Raw genomic sequence first — 21,933 nt, 5'->3', positions numbered from 1 at the left:
AGAGGAATAATCTCAATGAACCCAGACCCTTGCATCTTCCCATACACAGAAAGGCACTAAAATCATTAACTTGAAATGTCTGGATTTTTTTGTGATTTGCAGTAATCTCTTCATGTTCAACTACATTTTTTTTTTTTTTTTTTTCAGCAAAACCTCCTTTATATCCTGGCTCCTCCCTTACCTCTTTGGAAAGTTCCACAAAGCTATCTAAGAGGCTGTTTATACACTATAATCCTCAGTAATATCCTCGAATAAATCATAATTCTCAACTTTTAGGTTGTGCATTGTTTTTTTCAGTTGACAGACTTCTGGAATAGGCTTTTTTTGTTTTAGTGATCATTTCTCTCAAAAGGAAAGCCTCACTACAAGCTCCCTGTATCATCTCCTGTACAGAAAAAGGAACTGAGACAAACACAAAGAAGTTAAGAAGTGAGTCATCCACGAGCACTGATGTCAGCAAAATGGCAGAATGGGCGGCTCCAAACTCCTGTCCCTCCACACAAACACTGACAAACAAGCAGCACCTGTCAGAACCAACTTTGCCAGAACTCTGGAGAAGAGTCAGAAGTTTACGTCAACCAAGCAAATGCTGAATTAAGAAAAAGGCCACTTAAAAACGGTAGGAAAGCTCTGTGGCAGTTTTACTTTTCTTGCTACTTCCCCTCCCTGGCTCAGCAGCAGTCTTGAAATCAGCAGCCTGTATTCCCAGTGTGGCCCCCTGGTCCCTGGTTCTGGAGGGAACAGAGCAGACCTTATTCACTAATTATTGTGTCTGTCTGTCCTAACCTGTCTGGAGGCCAAATGAAGGACTGTGTAAAGTGCTGTCTCTGTTTTGATTCACTTGTAACCCACACGGGGAAGGGTGTGTGTGCGTGACAAGCACTGCTCAAGAACTCTGTAAGGCAAACAAAAAATCCGCAGCTTCCTGGGGACAAAAGATTCAGGTGGAGACATACAACAGACTGCCTGAGGCCTGGGAGGAAAAGCCAGGGAGAGATTCTTTGGGAAATAAGGACCGTTCAAAAGTGTAAAAGACTTGAGAAGACCCTAAGCTTTTATAGTTGGCTGCTCTCCGAAGTTCAGCGCAAGCAGGAAGTGAGGACTGAGGGAGAGTTGCAAACGGCTAGGTGTTAAAAGGAGTGCCCTAGGACAAGCCACTCCACAAAGAGTAGGAAAGGTGGGGGGTTTGTTTTGTTTTGTTTAGCTCCTGGATTTCAAGGAAATCTCTGTCAAACACTAACTGAATATAAGCTAAGCCTTCAACAATTAAGAAAAGCAAACCCAGGGGGACAGGAAGAATCTGGCTTCCAGAGTTAACACATTATAATATTTGAATGTCAAATTTTCAACAACAACAAAAAATCACAGAGCATACAAAGAAGCGGTAAAGTATGATCCATTCAAAGGAAAAAAGAAAGAATTGACAAAACTGTCCATGAGGAAGCTCAGATATTGAACTTACTAGACAAAAACTTTTAAAAAACTGTTTTAAATATACTCAAAGAATAAAAGAAAACCAAGGACAAGGACTAAAGGAAACTAACTACAGCTGTTGAGAGAAGGTCATTGTCATTAATATTGCCAGAAAGAGGCACTGTTGTGTTATCAGATTCCAGATTTTCACATTCTTTCCTCAATTCCTTTATCCCTCTTATATATTATAGTGATTTATTTAAAAATAAATTTAAAAGTCCAAATCATATCTTAGTTTTTAGGTAATTCCATATATATTTAATACCCAAGTATTTCTTTACTGTCAAAATATAATTTATCTCTATCATGACTTTTGCCATCATTGTGTACGTAAGTTTTAAAAAATTAAAATTTAAGATTTTACTCATTTAAATATTAATTCATTTAATAATAAATTAAAAGTAAGCATGAGTTTCGTTCAATGCTATCGTGAGCTGCAAGGAAGATTCTTTTTTTTTTTTTTTCCTTCGGTACGCGGGCCTCTCACTGTTATGGCCTCAGCCGCTCCGCGGCATGTGGGATCTTCCCAGACCGGGGCACGAACCCGTGTCCCCTGCATCGGCAGGTGGACTCTCAACCACTGCGCCACCAGGGAAGCCCCAGGAAGATTCTTTCAAGGTGGTTGTGAGCTGATTTTTCTTTCTCCTTTTCAATCAAAACAGAACTTTATTAAAGCAGTGTTAGGAAAGACCATCTTTAAAAGAAATATTGAACTGAACAGAGCATTCACCAAATGAATGTGGTACAGGTGATACAAAACAGCTGCCCTCACGGAGATTATAACCTAGTAGCAAAAATAGACACAGGTATCACATTCTGCAATATAATTCATGAATGAGGGAAAACCAGTGTTCCAAGACTCTGAGAGGAGAGATACTGGGGCTCAACTGATACTGAGCAGGACTTGTGGGGCTCCTGGCCACAAAAGCCTTTCTGTGTCCCCCATTTCTTAATTACAGGAAATAGGCTTCATTCAGCCTCCTTGACCTCCCCTGAGTTGCAACAGGCAGGTTCAAACAGATGCTAATTAGGGAAGGGAGGAGATGCAGAGACAAGGGAGGAGCAGTCAAGAGGAACAACAGTGCAGCCTTGGGGCAAGGTCCTGGTGCCCCCTCAGGGGATATACATAACAATATCTTTGAGCTGTTGTGCAGATACGCAAGCCCCACCAGGTGGGAGAAGTTAACAGTATGCTACCCACAAGCACATTAGACCGTTTGGAACCAGAAGGATGATGATGCTGCCTCCCACTTACCTCACCACCAACCAATCAGAAGAATGTCCACGAGCTGACCACGCCCTCTTTGAACCATTACTATAAAACTCCTCACTACCCCCTCCAGGTGGGGACACAAGAGTTTTGAGGGCATTAGCCCACTGTGGCCCCCTTTGCCTGGCAAAGCAATAAGGCTATTCTTTTCTACTTCACCCCAAACTCTGTCTCTGAGATTTAATTCAGTGTCAGAGTACAGAGGCTGGATTCGGCTCCACAACCACAAGTATGACTGATGGTGCCTTGGAGCAATTATAGGGTCTGGAACAGCTGAAACTCAATTTTAGTAGCTCCCCCAGTTGCTGAAACCTGCCATTTCTAGGAAAGAAAGATTCTTGGCACTGCTCCCACTTATGAAAAATGGGACCACATTCAAAGAGAAGGTTCCTATTCCTTGTCTTCTTGGGTCTTTTCTATCTCCACCCAAGGACAAAAAGGAAGAGGGTGCCTCTAGGATTGCCTCACGTGGGTCAGAGCTGCACCTCCATGTGTCCTGCCCTGGCTGCCCCCTGTTCCAGGGGTCTCCTAGAGTACACCCTGGGGGAATCCTAAGAGATTTTGAGAAGGATACCTGTCTAGTTGATAAACATCTATTTTCCTCAGGCTCGACCTGAATTTATACCATTAGTGAAAAAGTTTTATTCAGGGATCTTACTGAGGACTATATCCTGGGAGATGGCCTCTCAGATGCTCCGAGAAACTACTCTGAAGAGGTAAGTGAGGAGCCAGGATATATAGGAGTTTGGGGGCTGGAAAAACAAAACAAAACAAACATGTGGTCGAACATCAAAAGATTACTGTGAATCACAAAGAACAGACATCTCAAGTTAATGATTTTAGTGCTTTTCTATGTATGGGAAGATGCAAGAGTCTAGACTCATTGAAATTATTCCTTAGATATGCATCTTAACTGTCAAGAGCCAGTGTCCAAGGCACAGGATGTTTGCTATCTTTCTCCATCCTGAATTCCCCTCAGGGGGCACTGCTACAGTGGCTCATGGCTTGATCCTTGTAGACCTGGGATGGTGAGCAACATTCCCTGTCCACACATTACTCCTTTAGTTGACTCTCTCTGTTCTTCTTTAAAATACAAATATTCCTCAGAGGGAGGTAAAACATTAAGTGGATTCACACTAAGGAAACTCCCTAGGTTTATCATATATGCTTTTCTGTTACCAGCAGCTTAAGAGCTCCACATTTCTGGTTGCTGCAAAAGAGTAGAATATAGGTCGGGGACTCAGAACTTCTCCTACTTTTCAGCTGTGCTTGAAGCTGACTCATCTGGGGACATCAGTGTGCTGTTCTTAATAACAAGAGTGTACTTTCTGGGTGTTTCTTAGCTTAGAGCTGTGCCTAAAGTTAAAACTGCCCTTATAGACTCAAGAGGCCTGGCAGTCCTGCAGCCTTTTTCCTGTCTTCTGACCACACAAGAGACCCAAAGGAAAAGGGATCCAGAAGATCCCTGCAGAAACCTGAGAACAGTTTCTTTGCCTCAGTGGTTTTATTACCTGTTCTTAGTTCCCTGTTCCTTACTGTAAATAATTTGCTATTTTTATAAGAGAGCTAAGACCAGGCCCTTGTGAGCCAGGAAGGACTGAGAGATGAAAACTATGTATTTTACCCATGACCCAAGGACTTCTGGCAAGCTGCCTTACCTGAGCTGGGATCTGCCTTTTTCTCCTGGACACAGAAATGCCTGTCTTTACAAAAGGGCCTACTTCTTTTTTTAAGACTTTGGTTTTTTTTAGAGCAGTTTTAGTTTCGGTTTTTTTTAGAGCAGTTTTAGTGTCACAGCAAAACTGAAAGAAAGGTACAGAGTCCACATATACTCTCTGACCCCCACTTGCACAGGCTCCCACCAAAATGGTGTAACAGGGAAGAGCCAAATCTGACTCCATGTTGGATCTGTTTCTTCTACTTTAACCTTTGCTCCCCATTGCTTTTGTTCACTAAAATGATACTGTCTATACACAATGGCCTGCCTCAGGGAACCCTACCCCTCTGCCTGAATGTTAAACCAAAGTGCCTTCCTTCAGGGAGGCATCCTGACCCTGTCCACCTGTGGATGGCTGCAAGAAAGAAGAAATTAACACACTCCCTCCCCGAGGCTGGCCATTCCAGGGGATATTTGCAAAACTTATGGCCTTTTTACTTTACTTCCTCATTTCCTCCCCTTCTCTATGCTATAAAAGAAACTGCATCCAGACCCCCGACAAGATGGTTACTTTGAGACATTAGTCTGCCATCTTCTCCGTCTGCTGGCTTTCTGAACAAAGTTGTACTCCTCACCTCAACACCTCGTCTCCGATTTATTGGCCTGCTGTGCAGCCAGTGGAGCGAGCTTGGACCCGGTAACAACTGGACATTTGTTACAATCAATGAACCTACATTGACACATCATAATCACCCAGAGTCCAGGGTTTATGTCAGAGTTCACTCTTGGTGGTGTACATTCTATGGGTTTGGATAAATGTATAATGACATGTACCTACCATTACAGTGTCCTACAAGATTATTTTCACTGCCCTAATTATCTCCTTAGCTCCCAGAAAGACCTACTTTGAATCGTGGAAATAAAGTCTCCCGGGATTAGTTCCTAACCATTTTCAGCCTTCCAACCCCATGTGGTTGTGGTCATGACCTTCTGGTCATAGCTTATCAGGGTACCAGAGGTGCCACGGGGCCCAGCATGCAGCCCCCAGGGCACACTAGAGAAGCTGCTTCCATTGGGACCAGGATCCAGTATTTCACTTATTCTAGGTTCTTCCTGTCCAAGGCCCAAGTCAACCTCCCAACCAGTGGGATGTATAATTCAGTGCTTCCCAGTCTTAGCAGAATCCCCCGTGGACAGTCAGAATCTTGACTGAAAGAAAAGAGCTCCATGCCCAGGGGTCCCAGTCACCACTGCTGCTGCAGATCTCTTGCAGTGGGCTGTGTGAGCTGCCCTATTCTCTGCGCTTGGCTGGGAGGAGCAAAGCAAGCAAGCACTTGAGAAATGTTGACCCCTAGGAAGTCCCAGACTCAAATCCTCCTTATCCCCTGGGAGGGGCAAACTGAGTAGAAGAGACAAACCAATTTAACTAAAGACCAACCAAACAAAAACCATACTTAGATATTCTTGCTCTTCTCATCAGGAGGGCTGGATTAAGACATGAATTCAAAACAAAAACAATTTAAATCAGGAAATAAGTGTAAGGAATCTGAAATTTTCACACGAAGATTGCCACAATAATTTTTTGGGAATCCCTAGTTCTCTACCCCGCATCCCCCCCCCACCACCATCTAATCAACAGTTCTTCTCCCCTTCCTCTCCCCCTCCCTCTTCGAGGTCAGAACCCTCTTACTGTTGTCTGAAACATGTATCTAGCCCACTCCCTACATCTGCCATAAAGCATCCTTAAGAACAGAGCAAGTGGGAGAAACATATCCTGTGAAACTCACCACTTTGGGCTTCTGTCTCCTCTTTTCCCTCGAGAGCTAGAACAGCCATCAGCAGCTGCTGCTGGGAACCCAAAGGATTAGGCTGACGAATGAGGGGCTGCTGGCTGCTGGCAGGGCCTGGTGGAGGAAAGAACCCTGAGAACCTTTCCCCATGGTCCATGCTCCCTGCTCCTGGTCAGCCAGCGTCCTGAGGTCTGAGCCACAGATCACACTCTTGTGAGCTGTGCTCAGACCCCTCATCTCAGACTCTTTCCCTCTCCCTGCTGTGCTTGTCTCTCTCTTACACAAACATGCAATTTCAAGTAAGTAACCCTATCCAGGAAGGTGGCTCAGACAAAGGAAAGAAGTGTCTGGAGATCTAAGTTCGAATTAACTTTGCCCCGGGGGGCTAAAGTGCAGAGCCCCTCAGATACATGAAATTTGCTCAGAACTAATTAGACAAAGCAGATACTAGCAACATTCCTCCCCTTCTCCTGTGTTTTACAGTGAAGACATCCCAGAGAAAAAGTCAGGGGCACATAATGAGAGTAAATACGGTAATCTGGTCACTTGCAAGTTCAAGTACTGGACTTGGGACTTAGTAGTGCCAGATGGGGGGCACTTACAGCCTCCCTCTGACCTGGACTGAAATGTGGGTGACAGACAAGATTGGCTCAGATCCTGGGAAATAATAACCTATGACTACAGCACAGGGCAGAGGAAGCACTGCCCTGACAAGAGAGGCAGCCTCTCACCCAAGTGAAGTGTTTGTTCACTCCTGTGAAAAGCAAAAGATTAAGCTAATGCTCCAGTCTTTAACAAGGCAACTACTTCAGGGATATTGGTGTTTGATTGATCCTTTATTCCTGATTGTTCAAAGTGGACCTCAAAGGAGAAGTCACAGCAAAGAAGTTACCACCTAACAGGTATGGTTTTTCTTTCTCTTTTGCTGCTGCCCCCAGTTCCATGTGAAAGTGTGGGAACAACACAAATGTATCTTAAGTTTGAGGTCAACATCGCTGTGGGATGTGTATGTGTTGGCCTTGCTGCTCTCCACATTTCTAAGGTGGAAAAAATCATGAAAGGAATCACTTATACTGAGTCTCATTCATAATGCTTCCTGATCCTGCACTTGCCTCCTAGAGAAATAATCACAGTGGAAACCTCAACCGTAATGAACCGCCGTGAGTCATACACTCAGCCCACTCTCTGTTGCAGCTGGAGCCTCCTGACCCAGAAGGTCGGGGACTGTGGGAGCTAGACAGTGGGAGCATCCCAGCCCTGGTTCCGCTCAGCCTGCTGAATTAGCGTTGGCAGACCCTGGGACCACGGCTGAGACAAAGCAGCGTGACAGTCACAGGGCCTCAAGTCCTCAGTGAGGGGTCCCTCCTAGGCCTGCCACACACTGCACAGCCCTGGGGCTGCGCTGGCTTTGCCCCAGTGAGTTTTCTGTCTCCACTTGCCAGGAGAGGCACCTTGTCCCATAGAACTGAGCCTCTCCTACAGGTGTCAGCACCACCAAGCCCTCCTCCCCACCTCACAGCCCAGCCTGGCTGAGCCTATGGCCAGAGGCTTTGCTTTAAGGCAAGTCCACATCTGGGGATGGTCAGGAGTCACCTCTGAGGCCACTGAACCTTGACTCAGTGAGTCACGTGTGGCAGGCACTATCCCCGCCATCCCACGGATGGCTGTGCGACTCTGCTGCTGGGAAGGCCGATGGTCACCACCGAGATGGCCAAGGTAAATGGATTATCTCCACTGGGATGGGTGTTTGGTCTCTAAAGATATGGCCAGAGTCTAAAATATTCTAAGCAAGGCCCCAGAGGCTACAGCTTATTGAATTAGTTGGTTAATACAAAAGATTATTTTCCCATACAACAAAAGCACTTATTTAAAATACATTTTAGTTATATAATAAACTTAGTCTAAACAATGGGTTCGCAAACTACGGCTCAGAAGCCAAATGTGAGCCATTTGGGGTTCTTTTTTTTTATCATCTTTATTGGAGTATAACTGCTGTACGATGGTGTGTTAGTTTCTGCTGTTTAACACAGTGAATCAGCTATATGTACACATATATCCCCATATCCCCTCCCTCTTGCGTCTCCCTCCTACCCTCCCTATCCCACCCCTCTCGGTGGTCACAAAGCACCAAGTTGATCTCCCTGCGCTATGCAGCTGCTTCCCACTAGCTATCGATTTTACGTTTGGTAGTGTATATATGTCCATGTCACTCTCTCACTTTGTCACAGCTTACCCTTCCCCTCCCCATATCCTCAAGTCCATTCTCTAGTAGGTCTGTGTCTTTATTCCCGTCTTACCCCTAGGTTCTTCATGACATTTTTTGTTTTTTTCTTAGATTCCATATATATGTGTTAGCATACGGTATTTGTCTTTCTCTTTCTGACTTACTTCACTCTGTATGACAGACTCTAGGTCCATCCACCTCACTACAAATAACTCAATTTCATTTCTTTTTATGGCTGAGTAATATTCCATTGTATATATGTGCCACATCTTCTTTATCCGTTCATCCGATTATGGACACTTAGGTTGCTTCCATCTCCGGGCTATTGTAAATAGAGCTGCAATGAACAGTTTGGTACATGACTCTTTTTGAATTATGGTTTTCTCAGGGTATATGCCCAGTAGTGGGATTGCTGGGCCATATGGTAGTTCTATTTGTACTTTTTTAAGGAACCTCCATACTGTTCTCCATAGTGGCTGTACCAATTCACATTCCCACCAGCAGTGCAAGAGGGTTCCCTTTTCTCCACACCCTCTCCAGCATTTATTGTTTCCTGATTTTTTGATGATGGCCATTCTGACTGGTGTGAGATGATATCTCATTGTAGTTTTGATTTGCATTTCTCTAATAATTAATGGTGTTGAGCATTCTTTCATGTGTTTGTTGGCAGTCTGTATATCATCATATCTCTTTCTCTGAATAAACCCAGGAAAGCCTTTTAAGAACTCTGGTAATTAGATGGAGCCCACCTGGGTAACTCCGGGTAACTAATTCCCTGTCTCAAGGTCTGTAACCTCAATCACAGCTGCAAAGACCCTTTTGCCAATATAAGGAAATATATTCACATGTTCTGGGGATTAGGATATGGATGTCTTTGGGGGCCATTATTCTGTCTCCCACAAGGAGACAATCAAGATATCATAGAGGAGTGTCAGGAAGTTAATTAATTAAAATATTAGGCTATTTTTCTGCATTTCATGATGTTTGCTACTTGTCCTTTTTAGTATTTGTTATTTATTGTGATTTCTCTTCTCATTCTTTCTCACAAATACATATTCTCTTTGGTACCTAATTATGTATTTTCAACCTTGTACTCTTTTTTTGTAAAGAAGACTCCTCCAATTGTATAAGCCTCAGACCCCACATAAGCCGACACATGGGCACCTCTACTTACCCACTGACTCAACTGGGAACTTGATGAAATCTCTCCCACCGCCAGCTGGGGAGAGAGTCTGCTGCTGGCCGGGGTGGGTGACCCGTGGGCTCACAGGCCAGCAGGGGAGCCAGGGAGTGCTAAGTGGAGCTGACTGGTGTCTCACAGTGACCCTCCTTCTGTCTGGGCCCTGGAGAGTCACTTTCCCAGTAAATGCAGCACATGGACAGGCCCTTAGGGCTGCCCAGAATGACATCTCTGCTAAATTTCAAAACCTAACAGGCAGCACCTTGGACCTCTCACTGGGCATCTTCTTTCTTGTACCTAAAGCCAACCAATTCCCATGTCAATACCTGATTTCTGGCCCGTTGGCCTGGATGTAGCCACAGCACCGTTCCGGTGGTCTCTAAATACCTGACTCCAAAGGTTACTAGTTGATGGCTTCCCATCCTCCTGTTTCCACCCCCAGGCAAAGTCTTCCCAGCACCTTCCTTCTACTCCTTCCCTTTCACACGTTCCTTCTGTAGTAGAGGAGCGTGCATGTCACACATTTTTCTGATGTTTTCTAGTCTGGAGTCGAGATCAGCCACCTATCCCGTATCATTCATGCTGAGGGTGCTGCATCTCACAGCCTAATCCCCTGAGCAACAGGAAATCCCGGGTCCTGAAGCAGGGTCTCATTCAGCCTAGTTTAGGAACCTGAAATTGCTGAGTCCGCTCGCAGCACCAGGCTCCCTTTGTGAGCCTCCTGTAACCTGTCCTCCTTCTCTGCGGCTCCCAGCTCACCCCTGGGTTCCATCTAGTTCCCATCCTCGAGGATGCCTCTGCAGTCCTTTCCTTGCTCCCTTTTCACCCATGAAAGTAGCACCCTGTGCTACTCTCCTTTCTCCCCTCCCTCCCCACTCTGTTCCTCTCTTATGCTCTCCCCCCCCCACCCCCAGCCCCGCCCCCGGGATCCTTGTTCCCTCTACTGCAGAAACAATTCACATTTTCTTTAGAATTTGCCCCCTTATCCTCTGGTCTCGGTATGCACCACTCTCCTTCCTTTCTTTCTCCCCAAGTTGGAATCTTCTCCCTGAACAGCACGCTGTCCACCCACAGTGGTTCCCTCTGGGCCGACTTCTGAGGGACACGTGCCTCTACAGTTCCTCCTCCACTTCTCTCCCTGCCAGATCAGCCCGTGGATGGACACAGATCAGCTGGTAACATCCCCAGAAAGGCACACTCTCCTCTTCCTTTTCATGCTGAAGGCCATGTTGGCCTCTTCCAGCAGGTTCCATTTATTTATGAGGAGCCTTAGCACCAGAGAAGTTAGTGAGTAGAGAGAGTCAAAGGCCAGTGGCAGGGGCTAGGCCCTCTTGACAGTGAAAGCAGGACAGTACCTGCCACATCTCCAGCCCCAGGGAGCAAAATCCAAAGTCCTCTGACCTCCAGGTGACAGTAGGACAGCTGGGTCCTGTTTGGTCACAGTTAGTCATTCCCATGTGTACCCCCATGTATGTCATTCATGGAAGACCTCCCTTCTCCCTAATTTAATAGGAGACCTGGGACTTTAGCAAATGAAGTTACTGCATTTATTTACATCAGCCTGGTCAGGCCACTGCTGCATGCACCCAGGACTGAGCCTTCAACAATGTCAATGATTTCTTAGGCAGCACACACTGTGGAACCATCCTGAATGTGCAGCCACCCCAAAGCTCTCCAAAGGTCCTTTGCCAAAGCTGTTTTTTTTTTTAAAGGGCTTAGTAAAAGGCCCTGGCTGGTGAGAAACAAAAGAAAAAGCTCCAACATAAACAATGAGGAAAATACAAAGGCTAAGAACCACTGAATCTGCAGAAAACAGGCCGCATCAGCCCCAGAAAAACTGCAGGTCCTTTTAGTGGTATGGCCATCTGCTCACATGAGCCTCTGCTTAGAAAGTGAAGGATGTGGAACACAGATGGAGCCTCCCTGGAACTGCTCAAGAGAGCCAGTGGACTGACACATGCTCCTCTGTGAGAGGGAGGACCCGCAGCTCTCCAGAGGGTGCAGGGCCAGATGCCTCTGGATGTGGCTGGAGTGACAGCAAAGTTCCTTGGTCCCTTCTGCTGTAACCAGCATTGAGATGGCAAGAATTGAGGACCTTAGGGAATCACTTTCTGCCCAAGAACAGAGAGCTACCCCAAAGGACTCACATGACATGGAGGGCTCTGTGTGAAATGAACTGCCTAGGAACAAGTCCGCACAGAAACGAAGGAGGTTTAATAAATGGTTTACCCACTCAGAAACGCATCTTGTGAAGGATGCAGCACAATGTTGAATTAAGAACACCGGTCTTGGGACTTCCCTGGTGGTGCAGTGGTTAAGAATCCACCCGCCAATGCAGGGGACATGGGTTCGAGCCCTGGTCTGGGAAGATCCCACATGCGGCGGAGCAACTAAGCCCGTGCGCCACAACTACTGAGCCTGCGCTCTAGAGCCCGCAAGCCACAACTGCTGACCCTCGCGCCACAACTACTGAAGCCCGCGCACCTAGAGCCCGTGCTCCACAACAAGAGAAGCCACCGCAATGAGAAGCCTGCGTACTGCAATGAAAAGTAGCCCCTGCTCGCCGCAACTAGAGAAAGCCTGCACAGCAACAAAGACCCAATGCAGCCAAATAATAAATAAATATTAATTAAAAAAAAAAAAGAACACAGGTTTTGGAGTCCGACTGACATGGGTTCAAATTCTGGCTCCACCTCCTAGTAGCTAAGCCATGTCAACTAATCACTCGCCCACAGAGGGGGTGAGGATGTGTGCACTCAGGGCAGCAAGCCCCAGTCACATACAAACACTGTTTATTAATTTATTCATTCATTTATTGATGGCTCTTCCTTGCTGAGAATTTACCCCATCTTTGGTATTCAGACTAAATACTGGATTTTACAATTAATTATTTTTGCAAAGGCCTCACTGAAGAAGTATTTTACTTTCATGGAATTTAAGAGGCGATCATTTCCACCCTCTGCTGGCTAGATTTCACACATTCCCAAGCAGTGAGGAACAGGTGCAAACCTCAGAGTAAATACAGCTGGAATGAATTGAAACTGCACAGCTAACTGGTCTTATTAAATTCACATGAAAGAGAGATGTGGCTGGCACATACCAGTCACCTAGTCACTGTCATTTTCCTGCCCACAGGGCATCGTTCTGTAAGAAGGGCTGATATAAGAGTGGAATAGGATCAAGACTGGGGGTGTTGGCTGGCACCCCATCGACCCCAGTCCAGATCGACATCTAGCAAAGCTCCAGGCCGTCTGTTTCCATGATCTCTTCCCAAGTAACAAACCTCCCCCAAACTTACTAATTAAACCAACCACCATTTTATTTTCTGTCATGCTCCTGTGTGTTGACGGGGCTCTGCTGGGAGTTCTGCGCACACAGCATGTGTAGACACTTAGCTGGACTGAGACACGGGTTAGGCCATAAGACGGTTAAGATCTCTAAAAGGCATCTACCCCCTTGTCTCCCTCCTGGCACAGCTGTGCGGGGACGTGTGGGTGCAGTGCGTGCTCACCCCACTATTACGGGCCTCTGAACCTCTCTGTTCCCCTAGGTCCATTAGGAGAATCTGCTTTTCCAAGGGGAAGGCTTTGTCCAGTGAGGTAGAAAGCTTCCCATAGTCTACCCGGTCCTCTGGCTGCCCCTGACCCCCCAGTCCAGAATGGGGACTGGGGAAGGCAGGGAGCTTCTATACTCCTGGGGACAGGTTTCCTCCAGCTCCCTCTTCCAAGAAGGAGAAATCCTGGAAGAGGCCGCCTCCACAGAAACCTGGGGGCGCCTGGGAGTGAGGGGGAAGAGGGCAGGGTGCGGGAAAGACCGAGGCTCGGCCTGGCGCTGAAACACCCCAGAAAGCGGCTCTGGTGCAGGCCCTGTTGGAAGCAGTGCCCACCTCCCGCATGAATGTTGCAGGACAGTCTCCTCCCCCGCTCTCCTCCTCCAGCCGGCTCCGGGGCCCAGCACCCACCGACAGACGCCTGAAGAGCGTCTGCCTGTACCCCTCCTGTGGCCCCGACCCAACTCAGAGGCAAAGGCAGGGCCCACAGAGGGTGTGACTAGTGTCCGTGTCGGGAGGGGACTGGGAGCCAGTGCCCCACGCGGCCTACCTCTTGCTCTTTGTCCTCTAGCAGCACAGCCATGAAACGCAACGCCCAGCTCTGGTGCCCTGTCCAGAAGGCACCTACGAGATCACCCGGAAGACTCGGCGGCAGTGCCGGGCCTGCCGCCTGTCGCCTGCGCAAGTTCCTGGAGAGCGGCTGCAGGAAAGACAGCACAGGCCGCGCAGGCGGGCGTGTGCACGTGAGCCCGAGCAGGCTCAGGCCGCAGGATGTGTGCGGGCGCGTGCGCAGCCGCGGGATGTGTGCAGGCGCGTGCGCAGACGGGCGGGCGTCGGCCTGAGGCCAGCTGCCTCCCAGGGGTGGAGGGGTGGAGCGCGTCTGCGCTCTCTGCTCTGGGAGGCCAGGTTCTCTCTGGCCAGGGTCGTGCCCGCCTCACCCCTCTGTTGCGCTTGTGTGATTCATTTTGTTCCCTTCATAGTTGTTTAAGGCAAATTGGGGGCGGTGAATTGGAGACGGGAAGCTGGAGACGCGTGGTGTGCTATGACCCCCCGCCTTCCACCAGCTGCCCAGACCCGGCGTCCTCCGAGGAAATGTGTGCCGCCAGTGACAGGGGGGTTCTCATTTCCCCTGTCCAGCTTTGGTATAACTGTGCTCCCAGGGACTCTGAGATTAAAGCACATGGGGAAAAGGCTGGAAGCTTCCAGAGCGTATTTCTCTCCATCAGTCACAGAGGGACCTGAGACCCTGGGCAGCCTTTCAGGGGCCAAGTTCCTTGGGCATTTGGGCAGAGATCCTTTCCTGCAGACCAGCAGTCCCTGCCATCCCCTTCCTGCCAGGATCCCCACAGCTTTGCTCTGCACACACAAGTGGGCCCCAGAAATCCATGGAAGACCCTAAGGCTACCGGCTACATAGGAAGTGGCTGGAGTCGATATTTCTTGCTAAGCAGTAGTCCCAGCTCTCTGGGGTCTTGGAGTCCCAGAGATCTTGGGGGCCTCTGAGGAGTCTTGTTGGTACCTGTTCCACCAGAAAAGAATAATCGGGTGCATTTATTGAACAACTATTATGTACCAGGAGCTGTACTAGGCATTTCCTGTGCAGTGTCTGATCCTAGTAGCAGTGTGAGGTGAGCACTGTCACTCCAGATTACCAAGAAGGAAACTGAAGGCAAGAGAGGTTAGGGAGCCTGTCAAGGTCACCACTAGAAAGTGGCAAAACCGTCACTCAAGTCGGTGCCTTAAGATCCAGAAGCCTGAGCAATTCCCATCGCTCCACGAAGTTGTCTTGAACCCGTCCTTCCCCAGGTGTTTCTTCAGAGGAGCCCAGAGTCCTTGAGAGTCTGGAAAAAGGCAGGTTTCTTGTCACGAGCATGTCCCCATCCGCTGCTGCTGCCCGAGCCCCTGCAGGCACCTGAGGCTGCTTCTGGCTATCCCTGCAGTGATCATGTCTGACGTGGCCGTGGAGCAGAAGCGGGCCTTGATCAGGAGGAAGAGGAGAGAACAGATTGGGACTCAGCCCCCTGGAGCCAAGGCTCTGACTGAAGATCAGCGGATGATGATCAGGGAGTTGATAACCGCTCAGGTGAAAACCTCTGATGGCATCTTCACGCGTTTCAAGAATTTCCGGGTATGAGGCTTTAGCGACGGCTCAGCTCCTGCGCTAGCTCCTCAGAACCCCAACCTCATTCCCAGCGGTTCTCAAAGAGTGGCCCCTGGACTTGCAGCAGCAGCAGCATCTGGGAACTTGTAAGAAAGGCAGAATCTCAGATCGTCCCCTATGTCCTGAATCAGAAACTTTGAGATTGGGGCCCAGCAGTCTGTGCCTTGACAAGACCCCTCAGGTGATTCTGACTCATGCTCAGGTCAGGAACTCTGCTCTGTCCTTCCGCAGCAGGTAGAAATTGAGTCTGAGCCATAAATGGACTGATGGACAGCTGAGTTGCCCCAGGGTTGCTGGCGTTCAGGGCTTTATGAGGACAGGGGCAGGACCTGCAGGGGGCATGACATTTGTGAACTGGTTTTACTGAATCAATAAACTCCAGTGATCTCAGCAGTGGTAGCTGTGTCTGATCCCAGTGCCCTCTGCCACCTGTGCTCACAGGTATCTCGGTGACCCGTCCAGCTCAGAGAACTGGTAGCCAGTGGTCTCCAAAGTCTGTTTCTTTCCATATTTAGCTCCCAGATCCTTTTCTCTGAGTTTCCTGAGTGCAAGGTCAGGGATGCTTGGGACACACCCCTGACCAGGCAGGGATGTGAGGGACCATGAATTAATAGATCCACCTGATAGGAGAAGACCAAAAAGAAGGAACAAGTGCTGTGTGTGGAGGTGGGGTGTACACTCCTGCCACCGTGCAGCCACTCAGGGTGCAGCTGTGGCTGTGTCTGCCTGTCCGGGGCCTGTGTCAGAACCTGTTTGGGGGAATATATGCTGTCTCTCCTCTCTTCTCTACCCCTCCCGGCTCATGTCCCAGCTGCCAGAGGTGCTTAGCCGTGTCCACAAGATTCGGAGTCTCTGCAGACTCAGTCAAATGAAGAAGCTGCCAAGTGGTGCAAGATCAGGGAAGATCTACGTTCAGTGAAGGCCTCCCGGCAGCTGCGGGGGGAAGACGGCAGCATCTGGAACTACAAGCCCGCAGCCGACAATAGTGGGAAAGAGATCTCTTCCCTGTTGCCCCACGTGGCTGACACGTCAACCTACGTGTTCAAAGGCATCATCAACTTTGCCAAAGTCATTCTCCATTTCAGGTAGGACCCAGGGGCCGGGTGGATGGTGTGGAAATGAGCAGGAAATGGCCAACAGGTTCAAATGGTCTGGGGTAGATTTCTCTGAATTTGGGGGACGTTGGTGCCAAAAGACCCTCCTTTACCTCTGCCCCCAGGCCACCTGGTCCTGCTGGGGAACGGAGCCCTCGCTGTCTGTATGGCTCATTAGCTTTGTGACTGTGGCCTGCCCTTTGACCTGTGTTTCAGCCTCTTCATCTGCTAGACAGGGGCTAATAATGCCTACCTTGCAGGGCCGTTGTGTGGAATAAGAGAATATCTGGAAGAGCATTCATCACATACACGGTGGACGTTCAGAAAGTAATCCCCCTCCCCGTTTCCCCGCAAAGGGGCAGGAATCACAAGTTGACAGTTCCAGAGCAAAGGAAGAGTTGGAAGGAAAAGGAAGGAAGTCCAGAGGGAGAAGAAGGAAAGGGCCAGGAACAGACGCGGGGTCACTGGCAGTCTGCTGCCCAGAGAAGGCTGAGAGGGAGGACAAGGGGCCGGGATGCCCCAGAGCTAGGCGTGAAGGCAGCAGCCACTGGGCAACCGGGGTGAATGAGAGACCCTGGACCCTTCTGGTGTGGTGGTAACCACAGCCACACAATATGGAGCCTGTCAGGGCTGGAGATGGCACTGGACGTGTCTTCCCTGGGGTCAGCCACTGGCTTTGCCAGGCCTGGGCAGGTGGAGCTGAATCACACATGAGGAGCCCTGATTTCATCCGCAGGCAGAGGGCAGGTTCTCTTCCAGGAGCCCACAGGTTGCCCTGTGGGTGACACGTAGGACTTATTTACTGGAGTGATGGTGGCCACAGGCTGGAGTGGGGTTCAGATTGCGGCAGAGTAGGTCAAGGGAGCAGGGAGAAAGGCCCCCTTCCACGCATAGACCTGGCAGATCCCCACCAACATCTCATGACCCAGACCCTACCACCAGGGTGGGAGGCCACTCATTTCTCATGACAACCAGTTTGGGGTATAGCCACCCCAGGAGGCAGGAGTTGCTCTCACCTTCATTCCACAGATAGAAAACCAAGGTTAAGGCACGTGCGCGGGATCGCAGCTAATCAGAGGGGCCAGCTTTGGAAGCAGAGTACAGCCTCCAGAGCCGGTCCCCTGCCCGGTCCTGGGCTGGGAGCTGGGCGGGGCGGGGGGTGAGGGCAGCGGCGGGGACACACGGAGGGAAAGATCAAGTTCACGGCATTCGTGGCTCAATGCCGTGGATCTAAAAGAAGGGACTGAACTCCTGAGGAGAACAAAGCCAGGCAAAGGTCCTCCTGAAGAGCTCCCTCCTGGGTTTTCAGTTGGAATGCCTCCATCAGTGGGGAGATGGGGGCCCCTCTCAGGTTGGGAGGGGTGTCAGTCTAACCGTGAATACTAGAGGCATCCACTGTGGCTGGGCCTGTGCTCAGTGCTACGGGTGGAGCTCAGGGCATCCAGGCTGCCTGGAGAGAAACAGAAGAAACAGCAAATCCCAAACAGACGGCAGGAAGCAAATAGCCCCGCTGCATGGAACTGATGCTGGAGGACTGGCACTTGCAAAAGGACTGCAGTCTGGAAAGACCTCTAGGAGGCACAAGGACAGCTTGGCCCAAAGGACTAGCAGAGTCTACTTAAGTGAAGCTATAGGGGTACTCATTCCAAGTGGGGAAACCGAGGCAGAAAGCAGGAGGCCAGGGACCAGGAGCCAAGGCATCGGCTGTGGGGGTCAGTGGCTGTGCAGGGAGCTGGAGGTGATGGGGCTAGGCTATAAGGGCCTGGACACCAAGCTACATCAGCAGTGGACAGTCCCTGAAGGTAGCAGGAGACCAGAGGAAGACGGCAGGGAGGAGGAATCTGCTTGCTGGCTTGGGACAGGGAGAGATTGGAGGCAGTTTGAAGGCACCTGCAATAATCCGCAGGGGGAGGAGCCCATCCTCCCTCGCCTCTTCACCACCCTCCCGCCCTGATTCTGGATTATGGGAGGGGGTGCTGGCCTGCGGCAGTTTCCTAGGAAGCGGCATCTCTTCCTTATCCTTTGCTGCCAGGGACCTGCTCATCGAGGACCAGATCTCCCTGCTGAAGGCGGACGCCTTTGAGCTGTGCCAGCTGAGATTCAACACGATGTTCAACGCAGAAACCAGGACCTGGGAGTGTGGTCAGCTGTCCTACTGCCTGGAAACCCTGCAGGTGCCCGAGAGATGCCTGTCTGCCCAGGCAGAGGGTGGGAAACAGCCGTGGAGGGAGGAGAGGAGCCACGCCAGGTTACACGGGTCCTGGGATTGCAGGGCATAAGATTGGGCAATGGGAAAAAAGACCTTGGTGAGGGAAGTCTGGGTCTTGGGTCAGCTTCCTGAGAAGTTTACCCCTCCAGCCTGCACCCACCCTACAGGTGGCTTCCAGCAGCTTCTGCTGGAGCCCGTATTGAAATTCCACTACATGCGGAAGAAACTGCAGCTGCATAAGGAGGAGTATGTGCTGATGCAGGCCATCTCCCTCTTCTCTCCAGGTGATAACCCCACCTGTCGTCCTACCTGGCTTCCCCGTGCCCCTCCCCCACCTCTCCAGGCTTGCTCACACCCCGTCAGCTTCAGCCGAGAGAGGCAAAAGCCCCTCCTTTGCCTTCCCTAGGAAAGGTTCCAACTGATGGCCTCGCGCTCCACTCACTACTCAGCCAGGATGGGGACACTGGCTGTTTTCTCCTAGGGTCAGAGGGGTGATGCAAAGCCCTCTTAGCGCCCCCCTCACTTCCTTGCCTGGGAATTCCTGGCTCTGGAAGGTGGTTGGCAGTTTGTCCCCTCTGGAATGGACCAAGCTTGTCTCGGCCCCCATGGCCTTGCGGGGACCGTACCACCTTCTCCTCCCCACCAGACCGCCCGGGTGTGGGGCAGTGCCGCTTGCTGGACCAGCTGCAGGAGTGGTTCGCCATTACCCTGAAGGCCTACATCAAGTGCAACTGGCCCCGGCCCGCCCACCGGCGAGCAGCAAGCAGAGAGGGTGTGAGGGGGTGTGAGCCCTGCCCCCAGGCCCCCGACTGTTCTGGATCTCTCTGGGGCCGCAGACCACAGCTGCTCCTGGGGCAGCCTCTAATTACCAGGGCTTTGGGACCCTGCTTTGTGACCTCCACTGAGGCCTCCTGCCCAGTCGACCTAGAACAACTACTGTTTATCGAGAAGAGCCAGCCCTGGTGCCAAGCAGTTTTACATGCACATCACCTTTCATCTTGAAAACAGCCCCATGCAGTGGGCGCCATCATATCCTGTAAGGGACTGGGGGCTCCGGGAGACTGACCCGGGTCCCGCCCCAGGCAGGTGGGGTCTGGAGATGGATCCTTGCGGGCCAAGTCTACAGCCCACACCCTTGAGCACTAACTACCTAACCACCTCCCAGGACAAACAACAGATAACGGGGTAGGAGACTCCTTAGTCCTGGTCACAACCCGAAGGAGGAAGGCTGCTCAGGGCTTGACCAGATAGAGGCTACCCCCCGTTCACTGGGCCTCAGCAGCCCTGTGACCTGGTACCATGGTTCCGGGCTGGACGGGGGAAGGCCAGCACTGGGTGTGCTAGTGCGAACATAGAACCTCAAGTCCTTACTTGGCCTCCGCTGCAGCTGGCTTTTGAGCTTGGCCTCCTGAGATGCTGGGGGTGGCCGTGTCTTGCTTTGCTCAGTCCTCCCCTGTACGGAGCCAGGAGGCATCATGGGGAAACTGAGGCACGAGGTGTGTCTCAGACACCAGATCCCAGGCTAGATCCGGGGAGGGACTGCTGCCTGCGGCCCGTGCCTCCACAACTACTGCACCCCATCCTGACCCCTGTCCATTAGCCACGGCAGTGATGTCCCCCCGGAATCACCTATTCACGTGGTGCCTGCAATGCCTGGTTTTCCCACAGATGTCCCTGTGTACAGGGACTCAAGCCCAGAGGAGGAGGTGCGAGTGGGAAGGGTGGGTGCATACCTGCAGGGCCTAGGCTGTTCTGTCCCCTCATCTGCAGGCTGAAAGGGAAGCTTAAGGAATTCAGCCAAGCCTTGTCTCTTGGCTGACCTGTGAGATGAGATGAAAAACTGAGATGAAAACCCTCAAATGTGTTCAATTTCAGAGGGGCCCCAGTGTTGGTGGGTGGGGGCAGGGTGGGCCACACCCCCAACCCTTCCCCTGACTGGCCGGCAGGTTCCTGTTCCTGAAGATCATGGCTCTGCTCACGGAGCTCCGGAGCAACAACGTCCAGCACACCCAGCGGCTGCTGCGCATCCAGGACATTCACTCCTTCGCTACCCCACTCACGCAGAAGTTGTTCAGCATCACAAATGGCTGAGCGGCCGCCCCACGGCAGTCAGAGCCAGAGCCCTGGGAGCCAGAGCCACCACTCCTGGGGCCACACAGACAGACACTGACAATGCCGGGCAGGTCCTGCCTCTCCAGGGAACTCACAAAGACAGCCGTGAGGGTGGCAGGCTAGCCTTCCTCAGCCCCCAGCTCAGCCTGGGGAGAGCCAAGCCCTAGAGCCTTACATGAAGAGTATGCTGGCCCCTTGGTCAGGCCTATCGAGAGGCAAGGGCACCCTCCCCTTAGAAAAGGCCCTGGGTCTGGAGATCTAGTATCTTGGTGGGAGAGGGGATAGGGGATACAGTGCCTGGGGCTGGGGCATCTGAGGGTCTATGCCCACACCCAAGTTCGTTAACTTCTTGGGTATTTTCACTGCTACATCTGCTACCCCTGTCTCCCACTCGCCAGCCGTTCCCAACCCACAGCCTCCTGTCCTGAGTTGCTCCGTGGGTTTCAGGCCTGTGTCCACCAGCAGGTGCATTAGCGTCTGAGGGAGTCTTTTAGAGAGAGGCCAGAAGGCCTGCACCAAATGTCACAAGCTTGTCATTACCTGTCTCTGTGTTTATTCTTCCCTCCTTCTGGGCACCTCATTCTGTGTCTCTGCATCCATTAAGACACATCATTAAGCACCAACAATGTGCAACCCGCTGTGGGGAATACATGCTGACTGACATGGATCCTGACCTCGAAGGGGTTATACACGTGTGTGACTTGGTGCAGGTTTGCTTCACAACCGACCTGGGGCTGGGTGGCTCCTGAGGCTGGAACGCCGAAGGCTCTGTGACGAGGCTGTACTGACGGCACTTAATAAATGTGTTCCTGTTTACACACCTGTTTGCAGAGCTGAAGAGTATGAAAGTGTCTGCTTTGTTTGTAACCACTTTGAGTAAAAATGTTGTTGCATTTTTCGAAAATTACATTTCAACTAACTTTACATAGGGCATCACACACCTAAGAACCAGGCTTAGCAAATATGATCCTGTGGTTAACGTCAAATCAAGGCAAGAGGACTTCAATAATTAACTTATGGCTAGATTTAAGCCTTTTTTGGCCTTTCTTTCTGGGGGAAAAAAAGAAATGTGGGTGGTGAAATAGAGATATTATATATTTGTATATATTTCTAAATTTTTATTTTACTATTGCCCTTTACATATCTGAAGACTGTTGGTGTGAGAACATAAAAATGCATTATTTGAGCTTCCCTGGTGGCGCAGTGGTTAAAAA

General features: G+C 50.4%; 1 protein-coding gene across 1 annotated transcript; it reads left to right on the top strand.

Moving 5' to 3' along the window:
* The first annotated feature begins 155 nt into the window (after positions 1-155).
* Positions 156-20,821, top strand: NR1I2 (nuclear receptor subfamily 1 group I member 2). The gene is given in 10 exon segments (XM_033855791.2): positions 156-13,756; positions 13,759-13,811; positions 13,813-13,858; positions 15,084-15,271; positions 15,767-15,797; positions 16,146-16,389; positions 18,431-18,564; positions 18,766-18,891; positions 19,254-19,359; positions 20,554-20,821. Coding segments are annotated over 10 exon segments (1,104 nt in total). The 5' UTR covers positions 156-13,725; the 3' UTR covers positions 20,699-20,821.
* Positions 20,822-21,933: the final 1,112 nt, after the last annotated feature.

This window comes from Tursiops truncatus, chromosome 4, assembly GCF_011762595.2.
Source record: "Tursiops truncatus isolate mTurTru1 chromosome 4, mTurTru1.mat.Y, whole genome shotgun sequence".
NCBI lineage: Eukaryota > Metazoa > Chordata > Mammalia > Artiodactyla > Delphinidae > Tursiops > Tursiops truncatus.
The sequence above is the reverse complement of the archived record's forward strand: the minus strand, read 5'-3'. Positions and strand labels throughout refer to the sequence as shown.